The sequence below is a fragment of the Salminus brasiliensis genome, chromosome 13 (genome assembly GCF_030463535.1).
Source record: "Salminus brasiliensis chromosome 13, fSalBra1.hap2, whole genome shotgun sequence".
NCBI classification, from domain to species: domain Eukaryota; kingdom Metazoa; phylum Chordata; class Actinopteri; order Characiformes; family Bryconidae; genus Salminus; species Salminus brasiliensis.
The window spans coordinates 32,842,415-32,863,400 of NC_132890.1; the positions used below are offsets into that span (position 1 = coordinate 32,842,415).

The window sequence follows — 20,986 nt, forward strand, 5'->3', positions numbered from 1 at the left end:
TTTTAACTGTCTTGTTTTTCACTGTAATGCATGTCCACAAGCCAAATATCTAAGTGGAATATTCTTAATATTGCAATTCATACATTAACCCAACAGCACATTGCACATTACATAAGCATTAATCTGTTGTAAATATCCACTCTCTCCTTTATGCAGTTAGAGCATATTAAATAACCGCTTGTTGTTTTTCATGGGCCAGAAAATTACTCCACCAGGTCCACCAGGACTTCCCCCAATTACCCCAATTTACATTTGCTCTGGGCGAATTTACCTCTACTAAACAGAAGCCTCCTTCTCTGCTTCTCTATCTGCGTACGTGTGGCCTTGCTCTATCCTTCCTTTGCTCACGATCTCTTTCCCTTTCCTGTTAGGTGATGTCAGTAAATACATGGCTGTGGGTACTGGAGCTCCTGGCTGGGCCGATCTGGGTTTGCTCTCTGGGACTGCCTTGTACTCTGCAGAGCAGGTCTATCTCTGGCAGCCTGTACAAGGAGGGCGATGTGATTATTGGGGGTCTGTTCCCTATTCACTCAGAAGCCCCTGAACCTGACCATACATTTACACAAAGACAGGAAGGTCGTTGCCGAAGGTAAGCAGAGTGTAAAGATTTTTTTGTATGCCATGGATGTCTTGATGTAAAGATTCCAACATATAAAAGCATGCTGGTGTTTGAATTTCCTTTACTCTTATGTTTTACCAAATTTATATTTGTAGAGTTTACTGAAGCTTTCCTTTAAATACTACCACAAGTTTATTTCTCTCCCTGTTTCAGTGTTAACCTGCGCTCATACCGCTGGCTTCAGACCATGACCTTCACATTGGAGAAAATCAACCGCGACCCAACCCTGTTGCCCAATCTCACGCTGGGCTACCTGGCAGCAGACACTTGCCTGAGTGAGGGCAGCACGCTGAGTGCTGCACTGTCACTAGTAACAGGGCAAAAGGAGGTAGTGTCTGGAGAACAGTGTACCAAGGCTCCCAATGTGCCTGTCATTATTGGTGATGCCCGTTCTTCTGCCTCTGTAGTGGTTGCTGATACAGTGGGGGTTTTTGGCATCCCCATGGTAAATAGCAGTTCCAATATCCAGCTTTACAATGGCAACAACTGTTTTAATTAAGTTTTAATACATTTATCAGTACATCATGATTACATTAATGAATATTATAATAGCAATGAATATTCATTAGAATTGCAGTAAAATCCAGCAAATCAAAATGCTTAAGCACTAACTGATGAATTGGGATTTTTAGGTCTCTGCTCTCTTGTTTTTCTGTGCTCCATGTCCCCAGGTTAGCTACTATGCTTCCTGTGCATGTCTCAGTGACCGCAAAAGGTTCCCCACTTTCCTGCGCACTGTTCCCAGCAATTCTTTCCAGACTAAAGTCATAGCCCGCCTGCTGCACCAGATGGGCTGGTCCTGGGTGGGAGTTATCTACGGAGATGACGCCTATGGGGAAAGTAGCATGCAGCTTTTGATGAATGAATTGGAGGGTTCAGGTGTGTGTATGAGCTACTTGGAGGTTATCCCCAAATCCCACACACCGAGCAAGATCAGGCAAATTGTAGAGACAATCCAGAGCTCCAAGGCTCAGGTGGTGGTAATCATTGCCATTAGTTCAGATACAGAGGTCTTACTGAGAGAAGTGGTAAGGAGGAATGTCACAGACAAGCAGTGGATTGCCACTACATCCTGGAGCACCGCAGGCTACTACACTGCATGGAGCGGCATCTCATTATCAGGCGTCATTGGAATAGCTATACGAAGCCTTGAGATCCAAGGTCTGAGCTCTTATTTGACTAAACTCAGCATAGAGAACTACCCAACAGAAGAGCTGGAACAGAAGGTTTGGGAGGAGGCGTTTGGGTGCAGATTTGTCATGGACAACCAGTCAGGACTTCCAAGACCACAGTGCACAAACCTGGAAAATGATAGAATACAGGCAGCTGAGTTTGATGGCATGTATAATGTTTATAAGGCTGTATATGCTGTTGCACATGCTATTCAAGACATGCTGGACTGTCAGCCGGGCAAAGGACCATTCAAGAATGGGGAATGTCCCGAGATAAAACCAGTAAGACCTGAACAGGTACAAAGAAAATTCATCTGGAACAAATACATAAATTACTCTTTTCTCCAACTAAAATACAAGTATAAGTTTAAATATATAAATAATAAATACACTTGTATGCATAATTTAAATTTGTATGGTGAACTAATTAACTGTATGTTGTTGACAGCTCCTGCACTACCTAAAGGCAGTAAACTTCACAACATCAATGGGTGAAATTGTCTATTTTGACAACAACGGGGATCCAACTGGCTCATATGACATTGTTAATTGGCAAATAACATCTGAAGGAAAGGTGGAGTTTGTCAAAGTTGGTAATTTTAATTCCTCGAGTGGACCAGATCAGGATTTTCAGCTGGATGTACAGAATGTGATCTGGGGAGGAGGTTGGGGTAACAAGGTAAGAATGCATTGGATGAATCTGTCTAATACATTTCCTTCTAAAGATTATTCACTCTTTCATGTGTAATGCGTCTTAGGACATATCAGTAATTAAAGGAACAAAAAAACTGCTTACAAACGTTCTCTCTAGAGAAACCAAAGCATATAAAAGTACTGCATCGACTGTGTGAAAAGTGCTGAAAAGTTACAATACAGACCTGTGTTAAAAGCATGTGTGTAGATACAAGGAGAATAAAAGATCTTATTGTTAATGATATGGCTCATATTTTAGGGTAACCAGCCCTTTTACCCCTAATATCATTATATAGGTGCCAGTGTCTGTGTGCAGTGAGAGCTGTCCCCTGGGCACCAGGAAGGCTGTGCAGAAAGGAAAGCCTGTCTGCTGCTTTGACTGTATACCATGTGCAGCAGGGGAGATCAGCAATGCTACTGGTACTGTTTAACAACCCTGAAGATAGAACTATTGCAACCCTGTGAACAGTTCATTCAACACCTCACACAGGCGAATCAGCTTAATCCAAACATCTGATCAGCTGAATTGATAATTGTTCTTCATTCTTTTAATTTTTTATGTCTTTAGATTCCACAGAGTGCATCAAGTGCCCACAGCGGTTCTGGTCCAACACTGATCGGACAGAATGCGTCCCAATGCTAGTGGAGTTCCTGTCCTTTCAAGATGATATGGGCATCACCCTCTCTGTGCTGTCTGTTGCTGGAGCGGCTCTTACTGGAACGGTCCTCGCTGCCTTCTTCCATCATCGAGATACACCCCTGGTCCGCGCCAATAACTCAGAGCTGAGCTTCCTGCTGCTGCTGTCACTCAAACTCTGCTTCCTGTGTGCACTGGCTTTCATTGGCCAGCCTGCACCTTGGTCCTGCATGCTGCGTCACACACTGTTCGGGATCAGTTTTGTGGTGTGTCTGGCCTGTGTGCTCAGTAAGACGGTGGTGGTTCTGGTTGCCTTCAGAGCGACTCTGCCTGGATCAAACTTAATGAGGTATTTCGGCCCTGTTCAGCAGAGGGCAGGTATCTTCTTCTGTACTCTGGTGCAGGTGGGGATCTGTGTGCTGTGGGTTGTTTTGGCACCTCCTCTACCTACAGAAACTGCAGGTGGTGAGCTCGGAGCACGAGTGGTACTGCTCTGTGCGGTGGGCTCAGTCGTGGGTTTCTCCCTGGTCCTGGGCTACATCGGCCTGCTGGCAGCTGTCTGCTTCCTGCTGGCCTTCCTTGCCCGGAAGCTTCCAGACAATTTCAATGAGGCCAAATTCATCACTTTCAGCATGCTGATCTTCTGTGCTGTGTGGATCGCCTTCGTACCGGCATACGTCAGCTCTCCAGGGAAGTACACAGTGGCTGTGGAGGTCTTTGCCATTCTGGCCTCCAGCTACGGCCTTCTACTGTGCATCTTTGCCCCAAAGTGTTACATTATCTTACTGAGGCCAGAGAGGAATACAAAAAAGAACATGATGGCCAAATAGGTGAACATAATTTAGGACGTCCTCAGAAAACCTTTTAGCTACCAATTAGCTCTTGCCACAGTTGAAGTACATACATTTATCATCAGAAAGTGACTGCACAAGCTTGATGTTCAGGAGACCCGATCCAAATTAGAATTATTTGGACACAGTAACAAATAAATCACACGTTTGCTGCAAACCAACCACTGCATTTTAAACATATATTTAAACCCCATACCAGGTGTGAAGCAGGGCATGACAAGATCTCCAAAATAGATCTTTATATCAGAGGGTGCTTAGGAAAATGGGAGGCCATATTTTTAAAAACTAAATCTAAAACATCCAAAACACAGCTGAAAGAATTCGGCCTAGAGGAGCAGGAACGAGACTGGTAGACAGTTATAGGAAATGTGTAATTGAGGTTGCTTCAGCCAAAAGAAAATTCTATTCCTATTCAATACATTTTACAAATTCTTAAAATACAGTTCTTCAGTTTAATTCTCTTAGTTATATTATCTTATATTGTCTTTCAATAATGTAAAAACATGCAATATGTCAATGTATGAATATGTTCATGTTCATGACAAAAAAGACCTTTATGTGGTGTCCTATTTTTTTCACATGACTTTGCATATTTATATATATTGGTTGATTTAAAACATACACAACAAAGGTGTCTACAAATATATTTCTGGACAGAAAATTCACCCTGTTTTGTAATGATGCCATAATAAATACTATCAGTTAACATTTTGCTACCCTTGTCATATATGAAGTTTAGAAAAGATCTGACTGACTTTCAGCATCTGTTACAAAAATGAAGGGCATATTTGCAGATGTCTCTGCATACTGTGTTTTACATTTTGTTATAGTGTGTGCAAGCTGTAAGCAAGCAACTATGTAAGAAGTAAGGCTTCCAATACATAATGCTGTCCTTAGAGAATCCATATGTTTCATATAATTCTGCATACTAACTGATGCTCTTAATCCTAAAACTAGCTTTCTGTAAATATCATAAGAGAGCAATACACTGGGAACAGGAATAGGAAAACCTACAAAAATGTATTTGTGCTCCTGTACACATTATTGTATAAAAACAGTGTATGCATAAGTGATGTTGGCTGTGTGTTTAAGTATGAAAGTCCTCAGGAGGGTGAGCAGCATATTCAAAGCCAGATCTAGCACTGCCATCTGCAGGACAGACTGGGACATGTGTTGACTTCCATGAGAAGCCAAAAGCTAATCTTTTTGAAACTGATGCAGCATTACATAATCATCAAGTTCAATATAATTTTCAGTTCTGTGGTTAAGATTTAATTTAATATCTTTATTGAAATATTGCATGAGTTAACATACCTTGAAACAAGACAACTAACATTAAAGTTGTTTTTATAGAATTGTTATTTATGGGCACTAGTAAACATACCTATTGAATGTATTTTCTGGTGTGAATATGGACTTGAAATGACTGTCCAGTCTTGAGTCAGGAAACTGTCGACAGTAAACAAATACAACACAAATTAAACATATGAGACTAATTGTATTCAGCGACTACAGAATATAAAAGTGATTCATTTGAAATTAAAATGTGAAAAAATCAAGAATCAAGTTTTAGGATTGTGGAGTTACCATGCAGTCACAAGTAACACAGTGACAAGTGACCAGTAATCTCATATTGAAATTGAATCAGCCTCCAACAAATTCTTTGGGCCAATCATAGGCACATGCAAGCATTTCAGTCCTGTTCTCAACAGTGTGATGCTAAACTCCCTCTTAACCACTGTTTCCTCTTGATGCATTGAATATATATATATATATATATATATATATATATATATATATATATATATATATATATATATGCACTGCTCAAAAAAATAAAGGGAACACTTAAACAACACAATATAACTCCAAGTAAATCAAACTTCTGTGAAATCAAACTATCCACTTAGGAAGCAACACTGATTGACAATCCATTTCACATGCTGTTGTGCAAATGGAATAGACAACAGGTGGAAATTATTGGCACATAGCAAGACACACTCAATAAAGGAGTGGTTCTGCAGGTGGGGACCACAGACCACATCTCAGTACCTATGCTTTCTGGCTGATGTTTTGATCACTTTTGAATGTTTGTGGTGCTTTCACACTTGTGGTAGCATGAGACGGACTCTACAAACCACACAAGTGGCTCAGGTAGTGCAGCTCATCCAGGATGGCACATCAAAGCAGAGGCTGGAGGTACTACCAGGAGACAGGCCAGTACACCAGGAGACGTGGCGGAGGCCGTAGGAGGGCAACAAACCAGCAGCAGGACCGCTACATCCGCCTTTGTGCAAGGAGGAACAGGAGGAGCACAGCTAGAGCCCTGCAAAATGACTTCCAGCAGGCCACAAATGTGCATATGTCTGCACAAACGGTTAGAAACTGACTCCATGAGGATGGTATAAGGGCCCGACGTCCACATATGGGGATTGTGCTCACAGCCCAACACCGTGCAGGACGCTTGACATTAGCCAGAGAACACCAGGATTGGCACATTCGCCACTGGCACCCTGTGCTCTTCACAGATGAAAGCAGGTGCACACAGCACATGTGACAGACGTGACAGAGTCTGGAGATGCCGTGGAGAGCGATCTGCTGCCTGCAACATCCTTCAGCACGACCAGTTTGGCAGTGGGTCAGTAATGGTGTGGGGTGGCATTTCTTTGGAGGGCCGCACAGCCCTCCATGTGCTCGCCAGAGGTAGCCTGATGTAAGGGGAGGCTCTAGGGCAAGGTCTCCTCCTGCCACCAGGGGGAGGCCCCGAGTCACCCCAGCCAGTAATCGAGCCCAATTCCCTACACCTGGGCAGTAGGCTATATAGGCACACAGATCCAGTTGCCCCGGTGCTGGATCTTTTGATTCTGGTGGTGTGTGTGTCTGTGTAGTCTCGAGGTGAAGGCTGAGTGTGTGTCACTCCCCTTCATGTCTCTCCCGAGTCTGTCTCCCTGTGTCTGTGCAGTGTGTGTGTCTGTGTGTGTGTGTGTGCGTGTAGCACTCATACACTCGTGTACCAGAGGAAGGCAGGAGTGTCTGTCTTCCCTGGTGTGTGTGTGTGTGTGTGTGTGTGTGTGTGTGTGTGTGTGTGTGTGTGTGTTTGCACACATACACTTGTTTTACAGAGGAAGGCAGGAGTGTCTGCCTTCCCTGTAACTTCTCATCCAATCCAAATCTCCAAAATGGTGAATTTACAGGAGAAGCCAAAAATGTTCTTAACTGTGAATGGAAGTCAATGGAAAATAAGAGTTAATTTCAAGTAATTTAGAATTACATTTGAATTTCTATTAGTATATTTACCCAGAACTATTCACACAGTGTACAGAGCAGCTGTTCAAACCATGGATAAAACTAAAAATGGACAAAAATGGACATACATGTTTTTCATTAGGCAGCAATGATATACAAACAATGACCATCTAGGTTCGGCTATTACATGTTCTTGTCAGAATCTGGATCTTGTACCCACCCATACACAACAATGCAAACACTCCCACTCCCCTTTTATGGCAGCTAAAATCCTTTAAGTTCTTAGTGTCAGAATGTTCTCCCATTCTTTTATGCCTCTACTTCTGAGACATTCTTATGTAATTTAACCAGTGGTATCAAACCTATTGAATATGACTGTATATACACGCAGGTATTAAACAGACAGATGCTTTTGTAGAAACTAGTAATCGATTGTTTATGTCCATTCACTCTTGTATAACATTATCACAAAAAAAAAGAATGTTTTCATACTTTTTAGCTATTATTTTAGGCTGAAGAGGCTGGAGAATTATTTTAGGTCCACCTGGAATTGCCCCAATTATCCCAAATGATTTTTGCTCTGGGCAAATTTGCCTCTATTAAACAGGACCCTTCTCTCTCCCTGCATATGTGCGGCCCTGAATCCCTTTTCATTTCACTCACTCTCTCTATTCCTTTCTTGGTAGGGGATGGCAGTGGACACATGGTTATGGGCGCTGGGGCTCCTGGTGGGGCAAGTTTGGGTGCACTCTCTGGAACTAACCTGTACTCTGCGGAGCACGTCAATCTCAGACAGCCTGTTCAAAGAAGGAGATGTGATTATTGGGGGCCTATTTCCCATTCACATTAAAGCCCCTGAAGCTAATCATACATTTACGCGAAGAGAACCAGCAGCCCGTTGTCAAAGGTGAGTATAGCAAGACTTCTCTTCTTGCAATAAATGTAATGATTCTTTACATTTTTGTATTGTATCGAAATTTCTGATAAGCAGAATCTCACATAAACAATTTAAAAATGGTCAGCATTGTCAGCTTTCCAAAGCCAATAACATTCAAAAACCATCTGTTTGACTCTGTTTCAGTGTTAACCTGCGCTCATACCGCTGGCTTCAGACAATGATCTTCACAGTGGAGGAAATCAACCGGGATCCAACCCTGTTACCCAATTTTACACTGGGCTACCTGGCTGCAGACACTTGCCTGAGTGAGGGCAGCACACTGAGTGCTGCACTGTCGCTAGTGACGGGGCGAGAGATGGTAGTGTCTGGAGAACAGTGTACCAAGGCTCCCACCGTGCCTGTCATTATTGGTGATGCTCGCTCGTCTGCTTCAATAGTCCTGGCTGATACACTAGGTGTTTTTGGCATCCCCATGGTAAGATTTACAGTTTGATGTCTACTTCAGTTCTGTTGTTTAAGTTATGATATGTGTTTTTTGACTAAAGAAATGTGATTTTCTATGGCCCCTTGTATGCAGGTCAGCTACTTTGCTTCCTGTGCATGTCTCAGTGACCGCACAAGGTACCCTACTTTCCTGCGCACTGTTCCCAGTGATGCTTTCCAGGCTAAAGCCATAGCCCGCCTCCTGCGCTTGATGGAATGGTCCTGGGTGGGGGTTGTATATGGAGATGATGCCTACGGGAAAAGTGGTGTGCAGCTGTTGATACAGGAGCTGGAAGGATCAAGTGTCTGCATAGATTACATGGAGGTAATTCCAAAATCCTATGCACAGAGCACAATTAGTCGAATTGTGGAAAGAATACAGAGCTCCACTGCCCAGGTGGTGGTGACCTTCGCCATCAGCCCAGATACAGAGGTTTTGTTGAGAGAAGCAGTGAGACAGAATGTGACTGACAAGCAGTGGATTGCAACTGAAGCCTGGAGCACCTCCAGTCACTATTCTGCGTGGAGCGGCCTCTTTTTGGTGGGCACTCTTGGCTTTGCTCTGCAGAGGGTCGATATCCAGGGTTTGGGCTCCTATCTGACACAGCTCAGCCCAGTGGAGCACTTAAAGGAGCAGCTTGTACGAAATGTTTGGGAGGAGGTGTTTGGCTGCAGATTTGAAGAGGAAACCCATTCTGGACGTCCACGACCACGATGCACAGGCTTGGAGAAAGTAGAAAAACAAGGAAATGTCTATTTCGATATCATGTATAATGTTTATAAGGCTGTATATGCTATTGCCAATGCAATTCAGGACATGCTGGACTGTCAGCCCGGCCAAGGGCAATTAGAGAATGGAGAGTGTCCTGATATCAATCCAATAAGACCCAAAGAGGTATGAAAAAGCTATAAAAGACTGCATTTTACAAGAAACAGAATACAAAACTAAACCCTTTTCTTAATCTGCAAACCTTATAGAAAATCTATAAATCAAATCAAAAGACAATCAGTCAACACTGTGTAACAATACCAGTTGTCTAAAATGTCCTTCTTTTCCAGCTACTGCAATATCTAAAGGCAGTAAAGTTCACAACACCAGTAGGTGAGCCAGTACACTTTGACCAGAACGGGGACCCCACTGCCTCATACGACATCATCAACTGGCACATAGGGTCTGAAAATAAAATGGAGTTTGTCAAAGTGGGGCAGTTTGACACAGCAAGAGGACCTGAGGAAGACTTTCATTTAGACCTCAGTAAAGTGGTCTGGGGAGGAGGCCGGGGTAACAAGGTAAAAATGCAATGGCTGATCCTAATATTATTTAACAATGTTTACATGACAAAGCCTAGTTTTGAGTTGTAAAATGCTATATGTTGTTCTTGGCTCTAGAATGTTCCTAAGAAGTAGAGAAATTGAGGGATTTTTTTCTACTTTACAGGTGCCGGTGTCTGTGTGCAGTGAGAGCTGTCCCCCGGGCACCAGGAAGGCTGTGCAGAAAGGAAAACCTGTCTGCTGCTTTGACTGTATACCATGTGCAGCAGGAGAGATCAGCAACGCTACTGGTACTAAATAGCCATCCTAAATACATCTGTTTATTTTTCTATGCTAAGACGTTTGTTCTGTACTACATATCCTTAACCTGTGTTCATGTCATAGTGTGGAACTATGCACATATTTTTTTTGTAATTTTCAATGTATAGAGTTAATGTATAAAACATAAGGCAATGTTTGCAGGTCAACCTTTCTTGACACATGACTCTCGCCACATGCATGACACATCAATGTCCTTTACTAATTTAATGCAATTATTTATTACCATGTGTATCTCCAGATTCTACAGAGTGCACCAAGTGTCCAGAGCAGTTCTGGTCCAACACTGATCGGACAGAATGCGTCCCAATGCTAGTGGAGTTCCTGTCCTTTCAAGATGATATGGGCATCATCCTCTCTGTGCTGTCTGTTGCTGGGGCGGCTCTTACTGGAACGGTCCTCACTGCCTTCTTCCATCATCGAGATACACCCCTGGTCCGCGCCAATAACTCAGAGCTGAGCTTCCTGCTGCTGCTGTCACTCAAACTCTGCTTCCTGTGTGCACTGGCTTTCATTGGCCGGCCAGCGCCTTGGTCCTGCATGCTGCGTCACACACTGTTCGGGATCAGTTTTGTGGTGTGTCTGGCCTGTGTGCTCAGTAAGACGGTGGTGGTTCTGGTTGCCTTCAGAGCGACTCTGCCTGGATCGAACTTAATGAGGTATTTTGGCCCTGTTCAGCAGAGGGCAGGTATCTTCTTCTGTACACTGGTGCAGGTGGGGATCTGTGTGCTGTGGCTGGCATTGGCACCACCTCTACCCTCAGAAACTGCAGGTGGTGAGCTCGGAGCACGAGTGGTGCTGCTCTGTGCGGTGGGCTCAGTCGTGGGTTTCTCCCTGGTCCTGGGCTACATCGGCCTACTGGCAGCCATCTGCTTTCTGCTGGCCTTCTTTGCCCGGAAGCTTCCAGACAATTTCAACGAGGCCAAATTCATCACTTTCAGCATGCTGATCTTCTGTGCTGTGTGGATCGCCTTCGTACCGGCATACGTCAGCTCTCCAGGGAAGTACACAGTGGCTGTGGAGGTCTTTGCCATTCTGGCCTCTAGTTACGGCCTTCTACTGTGCATCTTTGCCCCAAAGTGTTTCATTATCTTACTGAGGCCAGAGAGGAATACAAAAAAGGACATGATGGCCAAATAGGTGAACAAAATAAAGATTTTACACATGGGATGTAGAAAATGTAACAGAGTAAGAGTTCAATCTGCACTGTCATAAACCTTTAGCATATTTCTATTACTCAATTCTGGTCCTAGAGATATATCACCCTGTAGACTTCAGCTTGCTGGCTGTGAAGGAATGTAAATCAATGTAAGAGTTTTGTAGTACAGTAGTCACACAATGCTTGCCTTCTCACACAGATATGCAATGGTATCAAAGACAGATTCTGAAAACTTAAAAGCTAGACTCTACTATACAAGCACTGAGAGAGAGCTCACATTTAGTGGCAGAGTGAAATTGAGAGAACAAATGGAAGATAGGACAAGAAACAGAAAATACATTTTTGTACATGAAATAAAACTATATGTATAAATGAAGTCAATAGTGTGTCCGAATTTTGAAGTTTTTAGGTGCTCAAACGGATTCAGGGTTTGTATAAGAGGCAGATCCAAAGCCAGGCTTAGCACTGCCATCTGCAGGTCAGACTTGGACTCACATACACTGATTAATCATAACAGTACCTCCTGCCTAATCCATTAGGTAAGTGCCCCATGTGCCTCTACAACAAATCAGGTATTGTGGCATGTGGTATCTGGCACCAAGACGTTAACAACAGATCCTTCAAGTCCTGTAGTTTGTGAGGTGGGACCCCCATGGATCGCATTAGCTCTAAGTGTCCATAACTCTGTTGCTGGTTCACCGATTGCCCTTCCTTGAACCACACCAGAAAAAACCCTCAAGACCTCTCTGATGTTTTGAAGATGTTCTGACCCAGTGGTCTGGCTATCACAGTTTAACCCTTGTCAAAGTGGTTCAGATTCTCATGCTTGTTTGGCAGTGCATTGCTTTTTCTAACATTGTGTTTGTTAAAAATCATACAGAACATTAGTTCAGGTTGAGTTACGGCAAGTTGACTCTTTTTTGTGGTCTGCAAGCTGCGTACATTTACCCTAAGAAATAGATTAATTCAGTGCACACTATATTACATACTGCTAAATATACACAAATGACTGCTATAATAAATTTATCTTACAACAAAAAAAGAAACAGAAGATGTAAGTTTTTGTTGAGAGCTTTTTCATAAATGAGAAGTTTGTTTCTAAGTGGCTGGCATACTGATAATTTCTGGGTCAGTTACATAGTTTCATGACAAGGAAGAAACTAATCTCTGGGGTGTTTAGACATAGTCCTGAGGGTCTTCAGTCAATGGCCCCACACATTGCATCATAGGGACTAAGAGGCCTTTCCAATGCCCTAGGCAAAGGAGACAGCATAGTCTAAACCCTCCAAAGAATTCACCCAGATTGTAGTCTCCTGCATTGGGAAACAGAGCAATTATTCTGATGTCACTGCAATTATTTCTTTAATTGTGTAATTGTTCCTGTTTTCCTCAAAGGATTAACAGATTAAGGAGCACTGTGACTGGAAAAAAAACATGTGTACATGCAACCTATGTGTTTGTGTTTGAAGTGTAATGAATAAAAATGATGCAACTCATTAAATAACCTGCCAAACTGCACAAAAATGAACACAGTCTTGTGAAAAACTTAAGCATAAAACATTAAAAAGGTTTGGCAAAATTACCTAATAATTTGTTTATTAAGAAAGAAGTAAACACACCTCTGTAGCTAATCAAACATAAAATCCAATATTTTCAGGAAATCATAATGCATAGTTACTCAGTGTGGTCTGTGCAAAAGTGTAGGCACAGAGATTTAGATATCTTTTGGCAAAAATCACAGCTTGTAAATGCTTTTCGTAGCAGCTAAAACCTTCAGTTCTTTTTATTGGCTTTTATTCTTCTTTGCCCAAAGCCTCTGGGTCTGAGATACTCTTGAGTTATCTTGGATGCATGAATGTTTAAGGTTTATTCACAAATCTTCTATGTTGTTTGGATAAGAGGACTGTGAGGGCCATTTCAAATGCTTCAGTTTGTGTCTCTTCAGGCAGTCCATGGTGGTTTTGTGGTATGTTCTGGATCATTGTCCTGTTGCTGAACTTTTAGTATCAGCCTTTTAATAGATGGGTTCATAATGTCATTCAGGACTTGCTGATATTCTGTACAAACAATTCTTTCCTCTACCAATGCAATATTGCCAATGCCACTGGCATTATCACAACCTCAAAGCCTGATAGTTTCACTCTCATTGTTCAAAGTTAGAGAGGAATTATTCTGTTAGATGCAGGAAGTCGGTGATGAATGTTTGCTCAGGTTCTTCCCAATCATATAGGGGTTTTGTGTTCCTTGCTTGTCCCCTTACCTGGCATTTCTTATCAACACTTAAAAAACTAGAAACCAAAAATGATTGGGCATCTTCTTATAGCCTACCTCAACTTTGTTTACATTAATTATTTTTGATTTCAGATCTTTGGACCATTGCTTAGAGGAGACCACAGAAATGTTTAAGTGTCAAGAACCCTTTAAAGGTCTAGAGAACCTTCACTTGATGTAAAGATTCTTTACCTATTTAAAAGTTCTTCACGCTTACACAGCTCTATTAGAAACATGGTTCTTTGTAAAATCAAAAGTCATTTATGGCATCTCTCAAAGAATCACTTGAAGTAAGTCTATTATAAGAGTCCAGTTACAATTGGTGACATGTCTCAGGCCTGATTTGCTAATCAAGGTCTAAGATCTTGTCAAAACAATCAGATTTTTTGCAACGTTTAAGTTCCAAATCGTTATGCAGGCCACACTGCTAACATTTTTGTTTGTATATTGTATTATGAAAGAAAGTAACTTTGGTCAAACTGGTTTTAAAGAATGGTGGCAAAACATTTGCATAAGACTGTTTGCATACAGTAATTAAAAAGACAAATCCTTTATGTCTACTCACTCCTGTATAAACTTATCCCAGGAAATAAGACTTTTAGTTGTTATTTGTGGACTGGGAAATTACGTGAGATCCACCTGGAATTGCCCCAATTACCCCAAACCATTTTTGCTCTGGGCAAATTCGCCTCTATTAAACAGGATCCTCCTCTCACTGTATATGTGCGGGCCTGCATTCCTCTTCTTTCACATCTCTTTCTTGGTAGGGGATGGCAGTGGATGCATGGCTGTGGACACTGGGATTCCTAGTTGGGCCTGTCTGGGTGCACTCTCTGGGACTGCCCTGTATTCTGCAGAGCAGGTCGATCTCAGGAAGCCTGTATAAAGAGGGAGATGTGATTATTGGTGGCCTATTTCCTGTTCATATTGAAGCCCCTGAACCTGATCATACATTCACACAAAGAGTATCGACAGCCCATTGTCAAAGGTAAGTATAGCAGAACTCAAAATATAGACATTTTATTATGTATTGACATTTCTGATGTATTTAACAAAAATATTCCTTAATATTCCTTAAAACTCCGCTCCCTCTCTCCACTCTCTCTCTCTCTCTCTCTCTCTCTCTCTCATTCTCTGTCTCAGTATTGAATTGCGCTCATACCGCTGGCTTCAGACAATGATCTTCACAGTGGAGGAAATCAACCGGGATCCAATCCTGTTACCCAATTTTACACTGGGCTACCTGGCTGCAGACACTTGCCTGAGTGAGGGCAGCACACTGAGTGCTGCACTGTCGCTAGTGACGGGGCGAGAGATGGTAGTGTCTGGAGAACCGTGTACCAAGGCTCCCACCGTGCCTGTCATTATTGGTGATGCTCGCTCGTCTGCCTCAATAGTCCTGGCTGATACACTAGGTGTTTTTGGCATCCCCATGGTAAGATTTACAGTTTTATGTCTACTTCAGTTCTGTTGTTTAAGTTATGATATGTGTTTTTTGACTAAAGAAATGTGATTTCTTTGGCCCCTTGTATGCAGGTCAGCTACTTTGCTTCCTGTGCATGTCTCAGTGACCGCACCAGATACCCTACTTTCCTGCGCACTGTTCCCAGTGATGCTTTCCAGGCTAAAGCCATAGCCCGCCTCCTGCGCTTGATGGAATGGTCCTGGGTGGGGGTTGTATATGGAGATGATGCCTACGGGAAAAGTGGTGTGCAGCTGTTGGTACAGGAGCTGGAAGGATCAAGTGTCTGCATAGATTACATGGAGGTCATCCCAAAATCTCATGCACAGAGCAAAATTAATCGAATTGTGGAAAGAATACAGAGCTCCACTGCCCAGGTGGTGGTGACCTTCGCCATCAGCCCAGATACAGAGGTTTTGCTGAAAGAAGTGGTGAGACAGAATGTGACTGACAAGCAGTGGATTGCAACTGAAGCCTGGAGCACCTCCAGTTACTATTCTGCGTGGAGCGGCCTCTCTTTGGTAGGCACTCTTGGCTTTGCTCTGCAGAGGGTCGATATCCAGAGTTTGGGCTCCTATCTGACACAGCTCAGCCCAGTGGAACACTTAAAGGAGCAGCTTGTACGAAATGTTTGGGAGGAGGTGTTTGGCTGCAGATTTGAAGAGGAAACCCATTCTGGACCTCCACGACCACAATGCACAGGCTTGGAGAAAGTGGAAGAGCAAGGAGATGCTTACTTTGATGTTATGTATAATGTTTATAAGGCTGTATATGCTATTGCCAATGCAATTCAGGACATGCTGGACTGTCAGCCAGGCCAAGGGCAATTAGAGAATGGAGAGTGTCCTGATATCAATCCAATAAGACCCAAAGAGGTATGAAAAAGCTATAAAAGTGGATTTAAAAAGACATACAGACAATCAAAATCACATTTAGGCCTGGTTTTATCTTACTCAACAACTATAACAATACCAGCTGTCTAAAATGTCCTTCTTTTCCAGCTACTGCAATATCTAAAGGCAGTAAAGTTCACAACACCAGTAGGTGAGCCAGTACATTTTGACCAGAACGGGGACCCCACTGCCTCATATGACATCATCAACTGGCACATAGTGTCTGAAAATAAAATGGAGTTTGTCAAAGTGGGGCAGTTTGACACAGCAAGAGGACCTGAGGAAGACTTTCATTTAGACCTCAGTAAAGTGGTCTGGGGAGGAGGCCGGGGTAACAAGGTAAAAATGCAATGACAGAAATACTATTTAACCTCTTAAACAGCCTGTGGACTGTCTGTGGGCTATTCTATTACCAATAGAATAGCCACACCAGTTGCTATTCTCTGTCATATACCACTGGACGTATGTGCAGATGTCCTTGTAGTTACTGAGTAATACACCTTAGTGTGTGATAAGCCTCTGTGTTGAGGTGTTAAGTATTTATTAATAGTATTTTGCATTTGCTATCTCCTACTACCATCTCACACTTCTAGTGTGCTAAATCTGCCTGTGTCGTGAGTGTGTTACAAGCAAGATCCCATTGTGCAAACTCTGGTTTTGAGCTAAAGAATGCTATGTATTCTCCATCCTGGAATGATCTGAAATTGAGAGACCTCTCTGTACTAAGCAGGTGCCGGTGTCTGTGTGCAGTGAGAGCTGTCCCCTGGGCACCAGGAAGGCTGTGCAAAAAGGAAAACCTGTCTGCTGCTATGACTGTATACCATGTGCAGCAGGAGAGATCAGCAACACTACTGGTACTTTACATCCATTCTAAGCCTTTTGTTTGGTATTACACATCCACACCAGTGTTGGTTAACCCCTTATTTAGTGTTGGCTTATTATACACTAAGGTGTATTACTCAGTAACTACAGGGACTTCTGTACACACTGGTGGGGCTACTATTTGGTAACAGAAGTCTGTAATAACAGCCCATCCACAATGCTTTCCTATGTGTATCTCCAGATTCCACAGAGTGCACCAAGTGTCCAGAGCGGTTCTGGTCCAACACTGATCGGACAGAATGTGTCCCAATGCTAGTGGAGTTCCTGTCCTTTCAAGATGATATGGGCATCATCCTCTCTGTGCTGTCTGTTGCTGGGGCGGCTCTTACTGGAACGGTCCTCGCTGCCTTCTTCCATCATCGAGATACACCCCTGGTCCGCGCCAATAACTCAGAGCTGAGCTTCCTGCTGCTGCTGTCACTCAAACTCTGCTTCCTGTGTGCACTGGCTTTCATTGGCCGGCCAGCGCCTTGGTCCTGCATGTTGCGTCACACACTGTTCGGGATCAGTTTTGTGGTGTGTCTGGCCTGTGTGCTCAGTAAGACGGTGGTGGTTCTGGTTGCCTTCAGAGCGACTCTGCCTGGATCAAACTTAATGAGGTATTTCGGCCCTGTTCAGCAGAGGGCAGGTATCTTCTTCTGTACACTGGTGCAGGTGGGGATCTGTGTGCTTTGGCTGGCACTGGCACCACCTCTACCCTCAGAAACTGCAGGAGGTGAGCTCGGAGCACGAGTGGTGCTGCTCTGTGCGGTGGGCTCAGTCGTGGGTTTCTCCCTGGTCCTGGGCTACATCGGCCTACTGGCAGCCATCTGCTTCCTGCTGGCCTTTCTTGCCCGGAAGCTTCCAGACAATTTTAACGAGGCCAAATTCATCACCTTCAGCATGCTGATCTTCTGTGCTGTGTGGATCGCCTTCGTACCAGCATACGTCAGCTCTCCAGGGAAGTACACAGTGGCTGTGGAGGTCTTTGCCATCCTGGCCTCCAGTTATGGCCTTCTACTGTGTATCTTTGCCCCAAAGTGTTACATTATCTTACTGAGGCCAGAGAGGAATACAAAAAAGAACATGATGGCCAAATAGGTGAACATAATTGTACTCAAAGAACTTCAATATGCTGTTGACCTTAGCTGTGTTGTTCTGTGCAGTTATTCATAATCCCTCAGTGTTATTAAGTACAACAGTTCAATAGATCTTGGAATTTGAATTATAACAATGCATGTGAAATATGTACTGAAAAGAAACAATGAACAATTACAGCTGAATAAACTGTAAAATTCTGTATTATAGAACGGCCACAGGAACTCATTAATCAGACAGTGTATTAAGCATGTTTTGTGTGTGCATCAAAACCACTGGTACATCTATAATGTTCTTTTGCTGCACATACATGCTATGTACATTTATATAGAGAAACCCCCACAGATGGTTCTATATTGCAAATAAATTTCCATAAAAAGGTCCCAATAGAAAAATGTACTGCTTGTTAGGGATAGCAGAAAGCAGAAAGATTAATTGAACCACATCATTGCATTTTCACTAGTTTAAAATATTGGAAATTTATATACATTTTTTGCCCACATTTATTTTTACCTTTGACAAATGAATTAAAATATATTAGATATTAAAATAAAACTAAATTTATTCCACTATAATTGTTTGCCAATAACTGGGAAAAGCCATTTATTCTCACCAGTGCTCATTGAACTTGATGAATATACACTGACAGTGCACTTTATTAAAACACCTGTACACCTTTTCATTCATGCGATTATCTAATCTGGAAAACTGTAATATCATGCACATATTGGCCAACAGCAGTAATCCACAATCACAATCACAAGAGTCCACTTGTGAAATTACAAGTTTAGGGAAAGGTTCATGTTGAAAAAAACAAAATTATTTTTTTTATTATTATAGTTATTTTTAACCAAAAGGAAATAAACAGTGACGATTTGAACTTAAGATTAATGTTTTATTACATTTACATTTACATTTACATTTAACATAGATATCCTGTTCGGATGCTTTATTTGAGGTCTCTTAAGCATTATTTTGCATGTGAGATAAAATGGATCCAAAACAGTGCAGCTAATGCCAATAGCCCAGGTAAAATGACGTATCTGTATTAAATGAATTATTATAAAATTCCTGGTGGTCCACAGTATTGCTGACTATATAAAAGTTCAAATTAGGAACATATGTTATATTTCAGTCAGGTTCATATGTGCTGCTTTTCAAAATATGGACATTTCAAACTTCATTACTGAATAATGGCTAAAGACTTTACCACTGTCTATCGTGTAACATATATTTTACAGTGAGGATAAATAAGCTAGCCAGCTTGCTAAATGAATTTAGCTACTGTGGGACATTAACTACAAGCTAATTCTGTTGAGTAGAAAAGTGGAATGTCCTTTTCTGTAAAAAATTCTGAATTCTCAACATGCATAGTATGGTCCCCTAGTTTCATGGCTTAACTACTTTACTTTCATGCCTGTTGATCCTACTATGCCAAGGGAGAGCGTTTTAAAAGAGTCAAATAAGACCAATGACTGATTTGTCCTCATAGGCCACCAAAACCATACAGTCTTAAACTGAACCCCTACATTCTGGGACAACACGATAAACAACTGTGTTAGAAAAAAAAATTGTGATTACAGTTTCCTTAATAATGTCTGTTTATCATTCAGTGGCAACCATGTATTCCAGGAAATTGAAAACCTCCATTCTCCATTCAGTATTTAGAGAAAAGATGTCTCTGATCTCCTTAATACATGTGTATACATCACCTCTATAATCATAAACACTTAGTAGTCTGTGAGAGCAGCAAGTGTAACTAAATGACTTAATCAGCAAATCATTACATAATTAAAACTCTGTATAATCCAATGAAAGGGGAAATGAGCCAGGCTGGGAAAAGTGAGAGATGCAGGAAATAAATCTTCTTTGGGATAATGTGCTTTCTGCTTTCATTTCCATGGTTCCAGTTTTGCCATCTTTAATTGCTGAGAATAAAGATAATGAGCCTGTTGAACTGTTAGGAAGGCAGGGCAAGTTTATTTAATATAGTACATTTCAAAGACAAAGGACATTTGCAGTACTTGTATAAGTTCATTAATAAGGAATACGTCCAATCAGTCCAATAGCCTTTTCTCAGTGGTCTCTAGATAGATACAGCTAAACAATGTCTCCAATGTGTCAGGACTGGTAGAACTAAAGGCCTGAAGGATCCACAGGCCTTCAGTCATAGAGGAAGAGTATATCCAACCTGACCTCTCCACTAGCAGAAATCATCAGTTCTAATGTTCTGATGGGATTTCCCTTTTTTAAATGATTTGTTAATATTTAAAGGACTAGCTCTAATAGTCACCACTGGTTTTCAGCTACAGTCATAATTGCAGTTTATTACCTAGACTTGGATTACCTAGCTAAACTGTTTTTGATGAATCAGCATTTTTGTGAAGTTCATTGTTTCTTTAATTGGAGGTTGATTTCATCAAAGCTGTGCATATAGTCAGAGACAATCAGCCTTTTTAATATTTAATAAAATGTAGTTAACGTAAAACTATAACTCTTTCTTCTCAGAAGCCACATATTTATAGTACTCTTAATGTTTAATATCAATGTTTTCAATAAAAGAAGTCCCAACATTTTCTGAACATCAAAAGTGAAAGCCACCAGAAAGCAGTGCGAAAATGATTGAAAATACATAATTAAACTGTTTATCGTGTTCTGATTTCTGGTTCTCAAAATACTTTCCATATTATGTAAAATATGCAAAATTCTAATGTTTTTAGTGTGTTTTTAACATTTAAATATACATATTTTTAATGATTTGTTTATACAAAAAATATTTATATGATGTGTATAGTATATATAATGTAATGGACTCAACAAAAAAAAACGAAAAAGAAGCACATATTTACACAGTACAGGTTAGCCTTTTAGTAGCATATTATTATTATTATTGTTTATTATTAACACATTTGGATATTGCATACATACAATATGTCACAGATATTTATGCATATATCGTGTATAGCATGTATAACATATTTAACATTTTTTAGTTTACTTCTTAGAATGTTTGTATGTATATGTATGTATGTTCATATATTCCTTTTTTAGAA

The 20,986-nt window shown here is 41.6% G+C and overlaps 3 protein-coding genes across 3 annotated transcripts; all 3 read left to right on the top strand.

Moving 5' to 3' along the window:
• The first annotated feature begins 374 nt into the window (after window positions 1-374).
• LOC140575037 (extracellular calcium-sensing receptor-like) lies at window positions 375-3,951 on the top strand. The gene is made up of 6 exons (XM_072695168.1): window positions 375-589; window positions 773-1,064; window positions 1,291-2,088; window positions 2,240-2,470; window positions 2,781-2,904; window positions 3,053-3,951. Exons 1-6 carry the CDS (start codon window positions 375-377, stop codon window positions 3,949-3,951), a joined length of 2,559 nt encoding a protein of 852 aa, XP_072551269.1.
• Window positions 3,952-7,907: 3,956 nt separating this feature from the next.
• Window positions 7,908-11,329, top strand: LOC140575126 (extracellular calcium-sensing receptor-like). The gene is made up of 6 exons (XM_072695295.1): window positions 7,908-8,125; window positions 8,300-8,591; window positions 8,694-9,494; window positions 9,659-9,889; window positions 10,038-10,161; window positions 10,431-11,329. The coding sequence occupies exons 1-6, from the start codon at window positions 7,908-7,910 to the stop codon at window positions 11,327-11,329; spliced, it is 2,565 nt and encodes an 854-aa protein (XP_072551396.1).
• A 3,060-nt stretch (window positions 11,330-14,389) lies between these two features.
• On the top strand, window positions 14,390-17,936 carry LOC140575104 (extracellular calcium-sensing receptor-like). Its single transcript, XM_072695263.1, has 6 exons — window positions 14,390-14,607; window positions 14,763-15,054; window positions 15,156-15,956; window positions 16,083-16,313; window positions 16,705-16,828; window positions 17,038-17,936. The coding sequence occupies exons 1-6, from the start codon at window positions 14,390-14,392 to the stop codon at window positions 17,934-17,936; spliced, it is 2,565 nt and encodes an 854-aa protein (XP_072551364.1).
• The last annotated feature ends 3,050 nt before the right edge of the window (window positions 17,937-20,986 follow it).